The 20,122-nt window shown below is 39.9% G+C and overlaps 1 protein-coding gene across 2 annotated transcripts in view; it reads left to right on the top strand.

Annotated features, from left to right (window-relative positions):
• EDIL3 (EGF like repeats and discoidin domains 3) overlaps positions 1-20,122 on the top strand; it is a 437,051-nt gene that overhangs the window by 148,144 nt on the left and 268,785 nt on the right. For both annotated transcript variants that reach the window (XM_005288154.5, XM_065599142.1), the window contains one exon: positions 12,309-12,338. In XM_005288154.5, the coding sequence (XP_005288211.1) occupies positions 12,309-12,338 (30 nt within the window). The remainder of the gene's footprint in view (positions 1-12,308; positions 12,339-20,122) is intronic.

Genomic DNA, 20,122 nt, shown 5'->3' with positions numbered 1-20,122 from the left:
TGTTTCAGTACATTATTTGATGGTATGTTGATACATTGAAATGAAATAATCAATGAAGAACTTCCTGTGACTATTAAAACTAGCACAACCTATGGTACAAACCGTATGCTAGGTTTACAGTACATTTCCTTATTTTCTTACAGCCTCTTTCACCTGATGTTTTCTACTTTGCCATACTGCACATGCTGCATATTTCTGGTAGACATTTTACATCATAAACAGCTACAGATTCAGCTATGTTTAGGGATCAATCCTGTACCAACTGAAGTCAAGAGCAAAACTGTTATAGACTTCATAGGGAATAGAGCTGGGCCCTTAATCAGCAAAAATAGAAGAGAGAATACTGTAAACATGTAACATGATCAACTCAGTGTGGCTGTCCTTACCCTTAACTTGTGCATTTCCTGACTTTTCTATTGTTAACTGTGCAACTGTAATATTGGACTGGAATCATAGGACTGGAAGGGACCTCGAGAGGTCTTCTAGTCCAATCCCCTGCACTCAAGGCAGGACAAATATTATCGAGACCATCCCTGACAAGTGTTTGTCTAACCTGTTCTTAAAAATCCCCCCTACCGCCCCCCCCCAGTCTTCTCTACTTCAGACTAAACAAACTCATATTTTCAATCTTCCCTCACCGATCATGTTTTCTAGACCTTTAATCATTTTTGTTGCTCTTCTCTGGACTTTCTCCAATTTTGTTCACATCTTTCCTGAAATGTGGCACCCATACCTGGACACAATAATCCAGTTGAGGCTAAGTCAGCACGGAGTAGAGCAGAAGAATTACTTCCTGTGTCTTGTTCACAACACTCCTGATAATGCAGCCCAGAATTATGTTTGCTTTTTTGTTGTTTTGTTTTTGTTTTTTTTGCAACAGTGTTACACTGTTGACTCATATTTCGCTTGTGATCCACTGTGACCCCCAGATCCCTTTCTGAAGTACTCCTTCCCTAGACAGTCATTTCCCATTTTGTATGTGTGCAACTCACTGTTCCTTCCTAAGTGGAATACTTTGCATTTGCCCGTATTGAATTTAATCGTAGTTACCTCAGACCATTTCTCCAGTTTGTCCAGATCACTTTGAATTTTAATTCTATCCTCCAAAGTACTTGCAACTCTTCCCACCCAGTCTGCAAACTTTATAAGTGTACTCTACTTGCCATTCTCTAAATCATTGATGAAGATATTGAACAGAACTGGACCCAGAACTGATCCCTGTGGGACCCCACTTGATATGCCCATCCAGCTTGACTGTGAACCACTGATAACTACTAATGTATTCAGTGCATGTAGTGCAAGCCTATCAAGCCTAGCATGGACCCTGCATACATACTCTGTTTGTTAGCCCACTCTGAATACTGTGCTGATCTATGTTTGCTGCTGCTGTTTCCTGCACTAGCTGGATTCAAGCTAGTGCAGGTATGCTTTTGCTGTGTAAGCATACCACATTCAGCCCACAATTGTTTTTCTCACATCCCATCCAACTATAAGTAATGTTTTGCCCCAAACCAAAGGCATTAGACTCAATGAAAACTAATTGTATATCCATGGATTTCAACTTTCACATTACACGTTCAGCTGATTTTGTTGTCTTACTGGTAGGGTTGGTGGAAATGACTGTAGAATAAAAGCAGGATGTTTTTACAATGGGGAGTATTGTGCTTTTTTTTTTATTTTCCAGCCACATACAAATGTCTGAAAGTATTTTGATCAAGTAAACCATACAAATAAACAAGCAAACAAAAAATCATACATGGAAAATTTCAGCCTGAAGGTGAGAGCATGTGTGTGTAAATCATCATGTTCCCATTATGCCTCTGGCGTTTAGGGCAGTGACGAAGCTCCTTCACTCCTGTTTGTTTATGGCAAGTCTTTCAGTAGTTTTCCCCAGCTGTGCCCCAGGTTTTTCAGCTCGGCTTCCACAGCTCTTCACTGTGTTGTTTTTGGTGGCCTCATTTTCACTTGCCTTCAGGTGTGCACCATTACTACTCTGGTAATGGAATCAGTTTCCATTCGAAGCACATGACCGATCCATCTCCAACACCCACTGGCAATGATGGTGCTGATATCCTTTTGGCTTCGCTGTGTCAATAGATCTCATTTGAGATTGTTCTGGGCCAAAAGATATGGAGGATTTTTCTGAGGCAGTTTGTATGGAAAGACAGTTTGAACATGTCATACTTTCTCATTCCCTAGCATTCTGCACTATAAAGTAATGTTGAAAGTATGCAGCTCTGATAAATCTTGAGTTTGGTTTTGGTGTTGTATTTTGATGATTTCCAGATTTAAGCTTCTGAAGGTGTTTCTGGCTGTATTGATTTTGTTACGGATGTCCTGGCTTGTTCCACCATCCTGGCTGATGGTGCTGCCCAAGTATGTGAATGTTTCTAATTTGCTGGCTGAATTTGATGAGTCAAGTTGTTTTTTCTTGTATATGGTGTTGCATATGTGATAGGAGAATGAAATTGTGACGGGTTGGATCACAGAAACCCCCTTGGGAGCTGCCACCAGATGCGCAAAGACTACCCCTGCTTCTGTTTTCCCTGCCAGCTCAGGACTCCAGCACCCTGTCTTGCTGAGCCAGACACTCCCGTCTGGCTCCAGACACAGGCCCAGGGTCTGATTCAATTGTCCCAAAGCTGCAAGTTTACCTGAAAACAGCTCACAGTAGTGTGCTTGTCTTTAGCACTCAGATGCCCAACTCCCAATGGGGTCTAAACCCAGATAAATCCGTTTTACCCTGCATAAAGCTTATGCAGGGCAAACTCATAAATTGTTCGCCCTCTATAACACTGATAGAGAGATATGCACAGTTGTTTGCTCCCCCAGCTATTAATACATACTCTGAGTGAATTACTAAATAGAAAGTGATTTTATTAAATACAGACAGTAGGATTTAAGTGGTTCAAAGTAGTAACAGACAGAGCAAAGTAAGTCACCAAGCAAAATAAAATAAAATGCGCAAATCTATGCCTAATCAAACTGAATACAGATAATCTCACCCTCAGAGATGCTTCAGTAAGTTTTTTCTCAGACTGGACACCTTCCAGGCCTGGGCACAATTCTTTCCCCTGGTACAGCTCTTGTTGCAGCTCAGGTGGTAGCTAGGGGATTCTTCATGATGGCTCCTCCCTCTCTCTGTTCTCTTCCCCCCTTTATATATCTTTTGCATAAGGCGGGAACTCTTTGTCTCTCTGGGTTTCCACCCCCCCTCACTGGAAAAGCACCAGGTTAAAGATGGATTCCAGTTCAGGTGACATGATCACATGTCACTGCAAGACTTCATTACTCACTTGCCAGCACACACATATACAGGAAGACTCACAGGTAAATACAGCCATCTGCAGACAATGGGAGTCATCAAGATTCCAAACCATCATTAATGGTCCACACTTTACACAATTACAATAGGCCCTCAGAGTTACATTTTATATTTCTAGTTTTAGATACAAGAGTGGTACATTTATACAAATCAGATGATCATACTCAGTAGATTATAAGCTTTGTAATGATACCTTACAAGAGACCTTTTGCATGAAGCATATCCCAGTTACGTTACATTCACTTATTACCGTATTTTCTCTAAAACTATCTCAGTTACATTATATTGACTTATTATCAAGTTTTTATAAAACCATATAGACTGCACAACGTCACAGAAATCATCTGCAAAGTCCAGGTCTTCAAGAGATTAGAAGGGTGAGACATGACACACCCCTGACGAACTCCTGTTTTGACTTCAAAACTAAGCTCACTGTGATCAACACTGCATGTAAAGAAGAAATAAAAGCTTTTGATGATGTTGATTATACAGAGAGGGATTCCATATGCCTGCAGAATGCATCATAGGCTGGTCCTGTGAATGCTATCAAAAGCCTTCTCAAAGTCTATGAAGTTTATGTAGAGTTGCTGTTGTCATTCTAAGTATGGTTCTATTATGTTTCGTAGCGTGAAGATCTGGTCTGTACATCCACGCCCTTTCCGAAAACCGGCTTGCTCTTTTCTGAGAACTCTATCAACTGCCTCAGATATATGCTGGACTATGATCTTACACAATACTTTGCTTGACACAGATAAAAGTGTGATACCATGCCAGTTATTACAATCAGTGAGAGTTCCTTTCTTTGGTATCTTCACTATAACCCCATTGGTCCACTCATCTGGCACTTTTCCCCTTTGATAGGCTGATATAAATAGAGGGGACAGGATAGATGTTGCTAACTCAGGATTTACCTTGAACAATTCTGCATTCAAGTTATCCTTGCCAGGAGCTTTCCCATTTTTTAAGGATTTGATGGCTTGAACGATCTCTTCCTTAGATGGGGTGTCTGTGTTGATATCAAGACCTTCTTCTGCCTCCTGGATATTTGCTTCCTCTTTAGGTGGCTCTCTGTTCAGCAATTCTTTGAAATGCTCTGTCCAGTGCATTTCTTGTTCTTTTTCTGTTGTTAGTAGGTGACCTTGTTTGTCCCTGATGAGTGTTTGTTTGGTGTCTGCCATTTACCACTGATAAGCCGCACCATGTTGTAGATGTGTATCTTTGTGTAAAGATGGGGATATAATGAACTGAGTTTTGCATTGTTAACTATAACAGATGTTAGCAGGTGCCTGCTTAGTTAAAAAGGGCTATAAAATATAACTTAAAAGGTTCTTTATTGGTATGTTAGTGCAAGTTTTATAAAATATGAGAGGAGTGAAGACTTTGCTCTATAATTTATAGACCGGTGCTCGTAGTGATTAATATTAATGATCATTTGAAGTACATTAGGTTTTATATTTGTATATTTTATTTTTTTCTTGATATTTTTAATTCTTGATTGTATCTTCACACACTACACACAAGAGTATGTTTATATAGTTATGTGATGTTTCAGCCATGACAGACAGCCACTAGTTTCAAAATTAGTGCTCTAAAGTCAGCCTGTTGTGATGTTGGCAGAACTTCATCGAATGGCTATGCATACCAGATAATTATTTTAAAAACAAATCACTACAGTTTTTATCTTGCAAACAGTCAGGTGTATGATTTCTTCAGTAGGCACTGGGTTGACTCATTCAGTTAGCGGTATTTTGTTGTTGTTCATCTTAACTCCGTCAACAAGAACAAAAAAAACCTTTAAGTTCTTACAGTAAAAAACATAGAAATAAAATAAGGATATTAAACACAATAATTTAAAAACATGGGGAATGCTAAATTAATGGAATGCTTATGAAAATTATAATATTGATACTGTTCCAACAGATTCATGGATTTTAAGGGCGGGAAACTTGAGTACGATCATCTAATCTGATCTCCTGTAAAATATAGGATATAGAATTTCACTTAGTAAGTCCTGCAGTGGTCAGAGTTATTCTCTCCTACTACATATGTGAACCCTGTAAAGGCCAATAACATGTGGTTGAACTAGAGTATCTTTCTCAAACATTCAGTTTCCACTCAAAGATTCAAAGAGATGATAAATTTACCACTCCCCTTGGTATTTCTTACATTAGATTTTATTTCTAATCATCATAACGCTGATGCCCAAGACATTCATAAGAAGAAACAAAAAAAGAATGTTTAGTGTGGAAATTTCCTATATATTTTTATATTGTAATGAAGATTTTGCTAATCTTAATTTCCTGGAAATTGAGGCTAGCCTTTTGTTAGTCATTTGTGTCTTGAAATATAATGGCAAAGGGGAGGGAAAAGAGAGATAACTTGTTCTCTCTTGAATGCACCAGTCGGTGGAACATCTTGCCACCAGTTCTGGAAAGCTATGGACAGCTGAAAGCAAGAACTTGGCTAGCTGTAGCTGGAAAGGGGCAATGCCACTACTTGAAAATTCATGAACATTGAAGGATCCACTATTACTCTAACATTACATACTATATTGAAACAGAATGAGTCTACATTCCCAATAGAAGATGAAAGCATCCTTGAGCAACTGGCATCATTTCTGTCTTATCTAGGTTGTGTTTCAGCCACTTCACTGCAGAGCAGAGTCTGGTTTTGACAAAAAAGAGATGCAGAGCAGTAACACCATAGTGATGGCCTTCATAGCTCATTCCAATAATATAACTCAATATAATTTATGCACATTGAACAGGAGGGGTGAAAAAATGGATCTATGTGATACTTCTCTCTGCGCTCCTCCCCTTCATATCGGAGTTCTTAAGTAAGAGGAAAAAATGTACGACCACACCAGCAAGGGAACAAAACTTGGTCGATGGTATATTGAGTGCTGTTGACAGATCTAGTAACATCAACATAGGCAATCTTCCTGTGTCCATTAACAACTGTAATATGCCAAAAGTCAATTATCCTATTGATTTTTATTTCTAGCAATGCCATGAACATATCTAAACAGCACTTTGAATGTTCACCTTCTTGAAAGAATTGCATTATGTTTTTCTTCATTTCCCAGCTATGATTTTAATAATTGTGTGGCTGCAGTTATTCATAACCATTTGTTAGTGTTAAATTTTAGTGCAAAAAAGAAAAGGAATCTTTTACATTTTCTTTCATTTGAAATTGAAGTTAAATCCAGAAACTGTTGCATACTATGGGGTGTTGATGTTGACCATTATTAGGCTTCGTTTGATGCATTTTACAAAACTCTAAATATTTAGGCTTTTGAGTATGAAATAATACCCTGTAGATAGTTTACTGTTTTTATTGTTATCAGTTCTTCCAAATCATGCACCCATTACCTTTTCTTACAAATATTAATACAAAGTGTTAAAGGCAACTAGATCTAGCATTAATCCTTGATGACCCCTTTCTTTGACACAAAGCTAATGTAAGCCACTAGTGAACTGCCCCCTTAATAGACTTCAAATTTACTACACCTCAAAGTTCAGACTGGGTTTGCTTGCACTTCTGAAAACATCTACCTGTATAATGGTCAAACGCTGAGGCTTAACACAGGTATTATTGTAGTCACTCCCATGCTAACACTGCATCATTGCATTTTCATAGCCGCTCTCATACCAGTAATATGATATACCCTAAACAATTCATGTTACTGGACCCTCTGTTCAAATCTATTTCTTCTGTGATTGCATATGTGTTTTATTAGCATACATTGAGGATGATAGTATTACTCACTTGTGAGTTTATACAAGTAATCACAAATGTGCATCAAATTTGTTCTAAGTGTACAGCAATAAAATCTTTGTGCTGCCATATGACAGCATATATTTTGTTAATGCTCCACTGTAGAAAGGGCGGGGGGGGAACCCTTTGTAAAACATTTTTAAAGTTACAAACCAGTTCAGTTTTGGTGTTTACATCTCCAAATACTTCAAGATCATTATCATGCCGCCACTTTATACAGACTTCTTTGACATACTGGTGGAGATATCCATGTCTTCCAAGTGACCCAATGTAGGCCCATTCCTGATCCCTCCCACCCCTTCTGAAATCAGTGGGAGAACGGTTTGAGTGATCATGCCAAACTACTGCCAGGCATAATGAACAGCGGATTTTGTGTGAAGCAATGTGGTTCATTTTGTTTTTCCTCCTTCCTCATCTCTGAAATAAGATAATTGGAAAATTTACTGCTAATTGTCATGGATGAGACTCATTGTATAAATAGTTTTTTTAAAATAACGTTAGGATTGAAATTGCTGCTAATCACAGGAATAGTGTTGTGGTGGTGATATTTTTATTTATTTATCAATAATTTAATGGCAAGTGGAGCGCTGACGTGTTTGAGTTGGGATGAAAAATGTATAGTGTATTCTTTTTTTAAACACTTCTTATTAAGGCAAAGTTGTAATACAACATTTACATATGATATTGTACATTACTTATTACTTATTCAGGATCAGGTTAATATTCACAGAACCTGGCTAAAGATTCTAGCTTGCTGGCTGGGGAGCCCTCCAGCTCTAAGTACACTAAAAAGGTGACCAAATTTCGAAATATCTATCCACTTTTTGGTGCATATCGTATGTACATACATGGTGTGAAAGCTTGTCCATTACAAGGACAGTCCATATTTTACTATACCACAATACCACAATTACATAGGAGGGGAAGTCCGACATTTCCAGTCATGTGCTATACAGAGTCTTGCTGCAAACGTGTTTTTTTTTTTTTTTTTTTTTTTAGGAAAGAGTCCAATGGCTTATTAAAAGCAGTTTGTTTTTCAGACGTAGCCTTTCAAGCTATCAGTGATAAAAGAAATCCTGTCATGGACAGCAGGCTAATTTAAGCTGTGTGTCTCACTTGATAAAGAAATCACTGTGTGCATAAGGCTGTGGAATTTCATATTGAATTTATTCATATTCAATTTTTAATACATATTTCCAGTTCAGTCATGCCCAGGATTTAGAAATACAGTAATGACTGCTAAAATTAGGACTTTGCCTTTTTCATGAAAGCAATTCTAAATGTGCATATTTCTGCCCTGGAATATTATGGAGTTCTGTTTGGACTGCAAAGGGGAAAATGAGTTAATTTTGAGCAGTGACTTCTCTACTGGGTAATATCATTTTGGCCAAGATATTGCCTTCTAATTATATGCAGTGAGTTCTTCTAGCTTTTCAAGAAGTTATGGTAATCATCCTTTAGAACAGACAAGTACAGTTTTAGTTATCTCTGTCAAAGTTCTGGGCAACTGCACCTGTATCTTCCCTCCGTATTAAGCTTCTGACTCCCTAGCATTCACCTCTCCTGAGCAAAGACATGTGTCTTTCTCTCTCCTGGCCAGGGTTTTTCTAGGCTGCACAGATCCCTGCCTATACTGAATTCCTCAGCAAGTCAGACTGCCTACGCAGGCCTGCTTTGCCTTCTCTTCAGAGGTTCTAAACTGCACAATTGCTCAGAGTTAAGTTACCATACCGCTCTTTCTAAGCAAGCGTGTTTATTTGTAAGGTACAGGCATTACAGAGAAAACATATTAAAACAATAAAGAACCTACATGCATGCTAATAAGCTTACCATAGATCATCTCCCTCCCCCAATCTCCACAAGGGTTCTGATTGGTGTCAGTCCTTCCAACTCTTTCCTAAGGATTGGGGCTCTCCTTTGGACAGAAAGTCCTGTCTCTTTGTGGATCAAAAGCAGGCCCTGAGTCCATTTAAATTCAGGCTGTTTGTCCAAGGTCCTTTCTTTGTCTTTTGGCCTCTGGAGAATCCAGGCTGAACTAGGATAAATGAGCCTCTCCAGGAGGTGGTGCCTCTCTGGATGGCAAGGGAGATTCTTCAAACTTCATCCACAGCCACATTCCTTTTTCTGTCCACCTTCTCAGTGCTCCGGACCTAGCCTAACCTCAGCTTCTCTGTGGGGAGGAGGAGGAGTATTGTTTCCCACACACTGAGGCAAGGTGAGCAGAATTTCCTTTCCCACCGGCTCAGGATTCTTTACTTTTTCACAGACCATCAGGCAGTCAGAGACTGTGGGAAGAAGTTCCCTTTCCTTCCTGGCTGTAGTTCTCCTCACTCCTCCTTTCTCAGGTATTTGCATACCTGGGGAAGGTATCTCGATCCCCCTTGGAAACTAGTGAGGAGGATCCACCCCCTTTCTCCCTGCCCCACCTCTTCCTACCCCTGCTCCACCTCTGCCCTGCCTCTTCCTGCCCCGTTCTTCTTCCTCCCCTGAGCATGCCGCATCCTCACTCCTCCCCCCGCCCGAGCCTCCTGCATGCCATGAAACAGCTGGCAGGCAGGAGGCGCTGGGGGGCCACTGATAGGGGGCTGCTGGTGGGTATTCCTCACCCACCATTTTTTCCCTGTGGGTGCTCCAGCCTTAAAGCACCTCTGGAGCCACATTCCATACCACATCCTCTTTCCCCACCTTATTCAATTCACACTCCATTTCCTCTCCCTAATGTGAGGTAGTAATTTAGAATCTGTGCCACCCACCCCCACAGCACTGGCTTCACCTACCAGACTATCATTTGACTGGTTCGGTTTCTCCAACTCAGGCTGATATTGTTGAAGCTGGTTCTGCTGATGCAGTTTCTTCATCTCGAGCTGATATTAATGTTCCTGCTCCTCTTCTCTCTCATGCTGGCGCTCTTCCTCCCAGTCCACAAACTACTGGATTTGCAGACACGCTTGCTGTTTCTCCTGCTCTAACTGTTGATCTCGCTGGGTTCATGCTGATGTTTCACCAGTCCTTCTGCCCTCCCTGCAACTCCTTGGTAGCTGGGGAAATTGCAACTTGTTTGCTTTTGACTGAGTGCACAAGTCATCAGCTCATTTCTGTTTCCGCCACTCTTCAGGTCAAAAGTCAATTTCCTTCCTCTGGAGCTCCTACAACATTGTCACTGAGCTAACAGTCTATACAACCTATTCCATTTTTAAAATAAGCAATGTTTCTTTGGTACTGGATAGAAAATTGAGAAAAAAGTCATAAAATGAAAATCCATCAATACTGTGGGATTTGTCTAACCACAAACAAAAGCACTGTTAGTTAGGTTCAAAGGCTGCCTGGCAAAGTAGAGCATATTAATGACAGTGGGTGAAATTCTTGCTCTTTTGAAGACCATTGCAAAACTCCCCTGGATTTCAGTAGGGCCAGCACTTACCTTTTCAGCAATATGGAGTTTGTTTGTTTTTCTCCTCTCAGAAAGCTTGTTTAGAGCCTGATCTTACACCATTAAAGTCAACAGAAGCTTTGCAATTAACTTAAATGGGCACTGCATCAAGACCTGAGGCTGTTAGTGAATTCCAGCATCTTCCAGTGTGCCATGTCTCAGCAGAGCAAAGCATCTTTCCTCCTCCTCCTTCTTCTTCTTCTTTGTCTTTAAATCCTGAATTGACATGACCATCTTTTCTTTAATTTTAGTATATCTACAATAAAACATTTTCTTTCTGTCATACAATTTAAGTTCAATCCTGCATATGCTTATTTGCAAAAGTAGTCATTACTCAGGTGATAATTTATTTGTATAAGGGGTTTTATAGGCATTTGTTACTGTGTTGTGTTTAGCTTCTTGTTCCCTATCCTTTTCAGTTCTTTCGGAATATTGAATTGCGTTAATAAACCTTCCCCCCCTCAAAAGAGTTTAATCAAAGGAAAGCAGCTGGCTGGTGCCTCACACAACATTTCATTAGCTGCTATTGATTGATTCTGATGCCCCTTGGAAAGACTACTTCACTCCAGTGCAATTAGAAGTAACCCCTGTGTCCAGGATAATTGTCATATACAATAACATACAGAACACAATATTAAATTACCCAAGAGTTATATACAGAGCAATTCATATGTGATGAAAGAGGTTCCCAAAGGTGTTTGCTATAAAGTTTCACTAAAAATAAGGAGTCCTCGAGTTATATATGTTGATGTAGGCGAAGAGGGAAAAATAAATCATGCAGGAGATCAAAGTTTGCAAAAATCTTTGAAATCTGTCTCTCTTTGGCAGCCAACTGTAGTCAAGTTGTAGAAGCAATTGCCTGAGGGAGGAAGCATGTCACACAGTTCTCAGGCCACCTTCATTGGTGCTACCAGAGGCTTTGTGTGTTTTTATTCTGTCCAGCCCAGTGTTTAAAGAGATGTGCTTTCCAAGCAAGCTAAAAAGTGGATGTCTGTGGCAGAGAAAGTGGAAAAACTGTGGTTTTTCAGTGAAACAGAAAGATAACCTTATCTTAACTGATCCAAAAACTCCACCGTGCTCTAGAGCTCTCTATCGTCTTAGAGTTCCCTATAGCACCTTTATGCCTTTATGCTGAGTCTCCGCTAACTTTTTAGGATAAGAAGAGTGTGTGAGTTAATCACTTGTTGGTTTCCTTCCCTTTGATTAAATACTTTTGAGGGATGTAGGGAAAACCATTTTTATTATGTATGTTTATGAAATATAGATGGACTTCTTGTTATCTTGAGTGGGAGCAAATGAGGCCAATGCAGAACATTCTTTTGACAATCCTATCCTTTTTCTCTCTTTAGGTCAGCATGGCAACACGTTTCTTTTAACAGTGCTGTAACTATTCCCATTAATTAATATGGTCTCAGAAATGTGTGACTGATATCTTCCAGCGAATAATATGAAGTTTTATCCTATAGTCTTTACACAATAGATAAAAATGGAGGATGGGGGACAGAGGGTGGGGGATATAGATACAAGACTGTAAAACCACACAGTCATGTTAAGTTCACAGTTGATTTAGCTTGGTTTTCTAATAAATCTGAATTCTGATAATGCAGTCGATTCAGACTTTATATTTAAAAACCCACGCATGTCATGCCATTTTATTGCCAGTTTCGGATTTTAGTACGTATATTTAAATGTAATCAAATAGCTATTAATTAGCACTGTTTGAGTTTCTTCAACTATTTATAACTTTTTTCTTTCTTTCTTCTTTTTTGGGCCCAGAATCTGAGGAAGAGGAGCCAACTTCAGCAGGTAAGAAAATCTTATGATTTAATCATATTAACCATTATAGATGCTTCTAGGTTTAATTTTAACCAAGGTGCTCGCCAAAGTATGACACCATGGTAAATGCCTTTGGATTTAGGGCTAGTTAACTACAGCATCAGTGCCTTTCCCTCCTATTTGGTCTCTCCTTTTGACAGTTCTTTGGTTTATATTAGAAACATTGAGTATGCCTAGACTTATTTCAGAAGAACTGATTGACAAATAATTAAGATATTTGACAATACACTTGCGGAGTCTAGTTTGGAAACTCCCTGAACGTTGTTCCAGGATACAAATTTGTGGCTTACCCTTATGACTAAGCTTAACAACCTCAAATTAATCAGGAATCCCCTAATTTGAGATTTAAAAAACTTTAATACACACAAGCTTAGTAATAGTTCTAGCATATGTGAAGGAACATTAGTAGCATGTTCAGAAGAAACAAAGGGCCTAGGGTAGCAGAAAATAAATTGTACGGATGAATGAGAGATAGAGAGGGAGGATGTGTACAGGGGTTAGAGAAGTAGTATAAGGCCTGGTCTACATTACAGACAAAGCTATATCAGCTAGGAGTGTCAAAAAGTCACACCCCTTAGCTGAAGTAGCTATGCTGGCAAAACTTTCTAGTGTAGATGTAAATATAATGACAGAAGAGTGCCTTGGTAGGCATAGCTAATGTCGTTACCAGCTATGCCAGCAGAACATCTCCTTCTCTGTGTATATGCTATATCTCCACTAGGGGGCTTTGTTGATGTAGCTATGTCAGATGAGGCTCTTTAAGTACAAATATGGCCCAGGATTTGGGACACCTGGTCTAAGTCCTTGTTCTGCCACTGACTTCCTGTCTGATCTTGGACAAGTCGCTTAGCCCCTCCGAGATGCAGTTCACCATCTGTAAGATGGGGGAAATACCCAACTTCACAGGAAAATACATTTAAAGATTGTGAGGTGCTCAAATAGTATGATACTGAGGGAAATATAAATAATTAAGAAGGGAATAAAAGTAAGAAGGGTAAAAGGTAGGCAGAGGGAGAATAAGCAGGAAAGACTGTAAAAGTGGGAAGAAAGAAAGGAGGCAGATGAAGTTGCTTAATAAAAGGAGATAGTGTCAGATTAAACAAAGTGTGCAAGAGCAAAAGTATGAAGGAGATTAGAAAGAAGACAAGGAGTCAAGTGGAAAAGAAGAGTTTGGATAAGAGAACCTTAAAATGCTTAAACATGTTTAAAGATATTTTTTAAATCATTTTTAAAAGTTCCAGCCTTCTGAGAATCCATTGTAGCAGGACTTTCCAGCATTAAAATTTTGTTTAATAGCTGCTTATTAAGATATATTACATATTTTCAAATAAAATAAATGTAAAAAGCAGACATAGCTATTAAAGTCAAAAGCTATTAAAACCATGGTTGTATAACCCACACACCTTCTGGGTGTGGTGTTCTGTCCCATCTAGTGGCATCGAGACCCCTTAGAAAGAGTTAAATGAGTCTGCTCTACAGCTTTAGCTAACAGCCAGTTGGCTTTTAGCCCATGCTGTAGAGGCTCAGGCACTAAGCTCCAGAGGTCCCAGGTTTGATCCCACCTGTCAATGACTGGGGTCTCTTGGAGTTACAGTTGTTCCAATTTTTGCACTAGAAATGGAAGCAGTCATATTTAACCTTCTGCAACTGTATTAGTCATGCTTTCCCCCATCCCCACTAGTATGCTGAGAGTTTGTGGGCATAAACATACACATATTTACACAATCTAGGCCTAGCTTGTGCCAGCTTGTGCACAATACAGAGCATGCACACACTCCCACAAGTAGTCCCATTGCAAAAAATCCTACCAGGCATATAAATCAAAAGGGAAAAAAAACCACAATGCTCTCAACTCACTTGCTAAGAAGGCCAGATAGAGAGCATCTTGGAGTGCTGCTAGACCTGCTAAATGGGATTTCACGGGTCTCAGAGCACCCTGAAAAATTCTGTACTTGACTCCCCAGGAGCACCTTGCTTTTTAAATAGCACCACAGAAGAGTGTAATTTCAGAGGGTTTTTTTGTTTTTTATTTTGCACTCCAGTGTAACACTGTGCCCTTCATTGGTATTTTGGAATATTTCTTTGATGGAGCTGAGCTCATAATTTGCAATGAAGTGTGTGTGTGTGTGTGTGTGTGTGTGTGTGTGTGAGAGAGAGAGAGAGAGAGAGAGATTTAGCTGCTTTTCTGCTGGTGGAATATCCCTAAGCAATTCATAAGTTCCTTGAATTACGGTAATTCATTATTGATGAATATTTTTTGCAAAGTTCCATGAATATATTTCACTTGATTAAATGGTCACAAATATTTGACATATTTCAAATTGAAACTGTGTTGCTTAGTTGTGATCAAATAAGCAGCACAGTGTTTTGTGTATTTTGGGAGTGCCTAGGAATCTCAAGGAATGGGGAAATTTACCAGCATTACTTTACTGGTATAATTACATTGTTACAGTCACACTGGTATAACTCTCCACATAGATACTTATGCTGAATAACAGTGGCCTCTTTGTGGGACATAAGCTAAACTGAAAAAAAACCACTGTTATTCCAAGTAAGTGTATCGACATGAGGTGGTGGTCTGGTACAACTGTGATATGATTATACTGGTATAGTAATGCCAGTAAATTTCCCCAAGTAGACAGCTATGGACCAGGACTCCTTGTGCTAGATGCTGCACAGACACAAAACGTTATATTGTTTCTGTTCGATGGTCTGGATAGCTGCACAAATGTTTCTGGTACAAATACTTCCAACAGGTGAATTCACAATATGGGTTGAAATTCACTTATTGAAAACATTTGTGCCAGTAAAACTCAGCTACTCCAAGTGTTCACAAAAAGTATATACCCAAGGAGAACAAATCTGACCCAAGCAAATGCATTTTAAAATTTGAATTAATATAATGGAAGCAGTTTGCATTACCTGCTCTGGTTGTATTGCTAGATATGTCATGCTTCAGGTCCTGATCCAGCAAAGCTCTCTATGACTCTCTCTGACTCAGAAGGGACCGCCAGAACATCCAGTCTGACCTCCTGTATATCACAGGCTACCAACACCAGCCAGCACTGTGACACTAAACCCAACGAGCAAAATTAGACCAAAGTAATTACAGTCCAGATGAGACAAAACTATTATGTGCCACAGTTTATGCTGCAAAGGAAGGGGGAAAAGCCTCAAGGTCACATAAGGCAGGGTTACCATATTTAACAAATAAAAAAAGAGGACCCTCCACGGGGTCCTGGCCCCGCCCATTTCCCACCCCCAGCCCCGCCCCAACTCCGCCCCTTCCTGCCCTAACTCCGCCCCCTCCTCCCTCCCACTCCCAGCCAGTCGAAAAGGGCTGCCCGAGCGCTACCGGCTTCACGGTTTGCCGGGCAGCCCCCAGACCCTGCGCCCCCGGCCGGCGCTTCCCCAGCGCAGCTGGAGCCTGGGAGGGGAAGCGCCCAGCCGGGGGTGCAGGGTCTGGAGGCTGCCCAGCAAACCATGAAGCTGGTAGCGCTTGGGCTTCGGGCAGCCCCTATGCCTCCGGACCCTGCGCCCCCGGCCGGGCACTTCCCCTCCCGGGCTCCAGCGGCACAGGGTCCGGAGGCATGGGGGCTGCCTGAAGCCCATAGTGCTCGGGCAGCTCGGCTCTTAAACAGAGCCGAAGAGTCAGGGGAGGAGCAGAGCCTCCGCGGGAGGGGAAGTGCCTGGCCGGCATTTTCCCGGACATGTTCGGCTTTTTGGCAATTCCCCCCGGATGGGGGTTTGATTGCCGAAAAGCCGGACATGCCCGGGAAAAACCGGATGTATGGTAACCCTACATAAGGCAACACTAAACTTCAAGTCTGTAATTGGTCCCACTGACTCTATAAGCATGGACTTAATCGAGGCCTTAAACAGAAAGCAGTGAATCTGTGGTCCAGAAGCTCAGTGTAAGTTGACACAAAAAAATACTCCATCTTGTTCCATGGAAGTCAAAATCAAAACTTTCATAGATATCAATGGGTGTAAGATTAGGCCCAGTCTTCTAACCTTCTTGATGTAGTGCTATTGTGTGAAAATAAACTTAAAATTAAAAGAAAAAAGCCTCTTGTATATGTGTTGCTTGTTCAAAGAAATTACTCCAGGGTTTCTCCTATTATGCACAGAATGCAACTATTCTTTAATCCATTTCAGGGTATAAATTAACATTTAGATAAACAATTTGAGATCTTTGGAAGCTTTTTAATTTATAGTTTCTGTTCATTTTGCTTTAAGGTATGACCAGATGGTATTGTTCTGAAAGTAATAGATTGCAACATTCTTATGGAAGTGTTTTTAATACAATTATTTTCCCAGCTTTTATTGGCATTTAGAACTCTATGTTCTGCATAAATCAAATAATCCTTCCCTATAATACTGACTCAAACATTTTTTTTGTTGATAAAAGATGCATGTTTATAGATTTATATTAGGGGCCTGATCCTAAGCCTACTGCAGTCAATGGGAGTCTTTCCATTGACTTCAACAGGAATTGGATCAGACCGTAAAAGAAGGAAGCCTTGTAAAGAGAGAACCTTAAACTTCTTTCAGCTACTGGAATTTTTTTCTGAAGCTCAAGTGTTTTCTTTCTCTTCAAAGAATGCTTGTACTTCACATCTTTCATCTAGTTTGTGGTACTTATTTTGGAGGAGTATAATTAACCTTATGATGCCAGGGGAGTAGAGTTAACATGGAAGTGATTTTGGAGGAATGTAAGGGCATTTTCATAATTTGCAAGGCTCAGGGGTAATCATGTATCATTCACAATCATACGCATCTTATGATTGTGCTCTGAATACTTTTCTTAAGGTATGACATTGGAATTTTGTAGAACAAGGACTTATGCTATCAATCAAAAAAGGTGAAAAGATATATTCTATAGTTGGGGGAAAAGGACAACTGATAAACAGCAATTCTAATACAAATAGCCATCCATACTTTTCCCCAAATGATACCATTCTTGAAGCAGTAATATTGTGTAGATCAAGGATATGTATCAGAATCTTGATACTTTATTGGGCTTATGAGTATTGTCATGATTAAATATTTCTAATGCCATAGTGATGGTCATTAGTGTGACAGGTTGGACCCCCCTTCTGGGTTGCCACCTGATGTACTGGGATTTCACTGAGCCTGCCTGCTCCACTAGCCTGGGCTCCCTCTCCCTGTTTTGCTGAATTAGGCTCTCTGGCTTCTGGCAGCACACACACACACAGGTAGGAACGCACCAGCTGTAGAATCACACAGAGTCTGCAAACAGCTCTCTATGAGGAGGCTCAGCAAGGAAATCGCTCAGCACTCAAGTGCAGCTCCCCTCTGGAAACTATACCCAAAATAATATGTTCTTGCACTGTAGAGAAATCTATTCAAAATAAAAAGAACGAGGAGTACTTGTCTTTTTGCTGATACAGACTAACACGGCTACCACCCTGAAGCCTATACAAAGTAAGCTCATAAATTCGCCCCCTCCCTCACTGTGGAGGAAGATGTGCACAATTTCCACCATCCCCCCATTAGAAATTGCTCAAACTGGGTTTAATAATAACCAAACAAGTTTATTAACTATAAAAGACAGATTTTAAGTGATTATAAGGGATAGCCAACAGAGCAAATCAACAATTTGCTGATTACTAAGCAAATAAAACAAAACAAAACACGCATACTAAGCTTAAGATCTTAAAGAGACTTGTTTCAGGAAGTAATTTCTCACCCTAAATATTGTTTTAGGCAAGTTGCAGAGTTTCTATAGCTTAGAGTTCCAGGTGTTTCTCTTTACAGACTAGACTCCTCTGTCTCCATCTGGACACAGCCCTTGCCTTCCCACAGCTCAATTCCTTTGTCTCTTCAGGTACTTTCAGCAGACTTTCTTCTTGGGCAGGAAGGCAATGGAAAAGAGACCTGTTTTCCTTACTCTCCAATCTTAAATAGATTTTACATAAGGCAGGAAGCCTTTGTTTCCAATGGAAAAGTACCAGCAGTGTCCAAGGTGGCACTTTTTATCAGGTGACATTATCACCTGACCTTGCAATGTCAAAGCAACCATGAAACCAGAATTATTTGCAATGTCCACAGGAAGGAACTCCCGGAAGATGGGGGATCCACATCTTCGAAGACTCATTGTCTTTTTCCTAATGGGCCATTAAAGCTGATGGCCTGTTGTCTAGTGGGTGTTTCTCAAATAGACACACATTGTATGTAATTGTTACATAGTCAATATTCCTGACTTCAGATACAGAAATGATACATGCATACAAATTGGATAATCACATTCAGTAAATTATAACCTCTCTGATACCTTACAAGAATCTGTTATGCCATATCCATATCATAAGCATATTTTCCATAAAGAATATGGGGTGTAACGTTACAATTAGGGATTTTTATTTATTTATTTATTTGTTTATTTGCATTTTATCAGCAGGATAAAATGATAATCCTGGATTCTACATTTCATGATGGAGTTTGGCTCTCAGCATCCAAGGCACACTGGTCTTTTCTATGTAGCCCCATCAGAAGTGTAAAGTCAGTGAATTTTACCCTGGCCAGTGGCCATTATTACAGCCTATGTGAAAGGATTAGTATCTTTATAATCCTCAAATAATAGATGTCTTGTCTGTTCTTAAATTAGACTGTATCTAGAGAAATGACATTTCAGAATTGTTTTGATTATGTAGGCAATGAACTAAATTGGCTCTTTTCAGATGAGAAGGAGCTTACACTTTTCTGTAAGACACAGCTTCCGGTCTCAACATTTTTTTGAAAATATATGATTGGTTTGTAAGGATAACTTTCAAGCTAAATCCTTTTTGGTTTTAACAGCATTTTTGTGCCCTTTCTCTGTAGAAGTGCTTTAAAGTTCTGGAACAGCTTCTATCACATTCTGGCTTAGTACCTTGGTGCTTAGTTTTATCTCAGATATCTGTGAAAACTTTCTTTTGAACCACTTCAGTGAATGCAAACACAGTTACTGTTTCTTCTGCATTTCTGACTGGTATTTTTTTCTCCCCCAGTTACGGAAAGACGACTAGAAAAATCTTCTCTGAGGAGCTTTCTAACAGATACCACTCTTCCTAGTGTACAGCCATGAGTGAGAGTCTCTCCTAGTGGCCTCTTTAACTTGGAGGCCTCTGCACTGTGATAATTTATATCCGAGAACAGTTTGTCTATATCAGCTGCTGCTGGATGACCTGCTATATGAAGCTTTGTATCTCAAAATGTTCATCCTAGATTAATGTTTCTTCTCCTCCCCCTAAGGCTTAACATCTTATTTCCCTGAATATGGAACTGTTTCTGACAATATCAAAGAGTAATTTCTTCAAAGCAAGATGAGAGATGGCACAGATAAACATGCTTCACTTTGTTCACCTATTTTTACTCCTTTACTTAGAATGAAGAAATAAATGCATTCCCTTTTTCTCTTCAAAATCATTACTCTGAATCAAGAACAGTCATTGTTATTGTTGTCATTGAACAATCTACTCCTTTTTTAAATCCGAGGGCAGTAGGCAATTGGTACTTAATGTTCATATATATGGAATATGCAAATACATTTGGCACCTCCGATGCGTGAAAGAAGAAGATCAGTGTTGGAAGGGACCTCAGGTGGTCATCTAGTCCACCCCCCTGCTCAAAGCAGGACCAATCCCCAACTAAATCATCCCAGCCAGGGCTTTGTCAAGCCTGACCTTAAAAACCTCTAAGGAAGGAGATTCCACCACCTCCCTAAGTAACCCATTCCAGTGCTTCACCAC

This window comes from Chrysemys picta, chromosome 6 (assembly GCF_011386835.1).
Source record: "Chrysemys picta bellii isolate R12L10 chromosome 6, ASM1138683v2, whole genome shotgun sequence".
NCBI lineage: Eukaryota > Metazoa > Chordata > Testudines > Emydidae > Chrysemys > Chrysemys picta.
The sequence above is the reverse complement of the archived record's forward strand: the minus strand, read 5'-3'. Positions and strand labels throughout refer to the sequence as shown.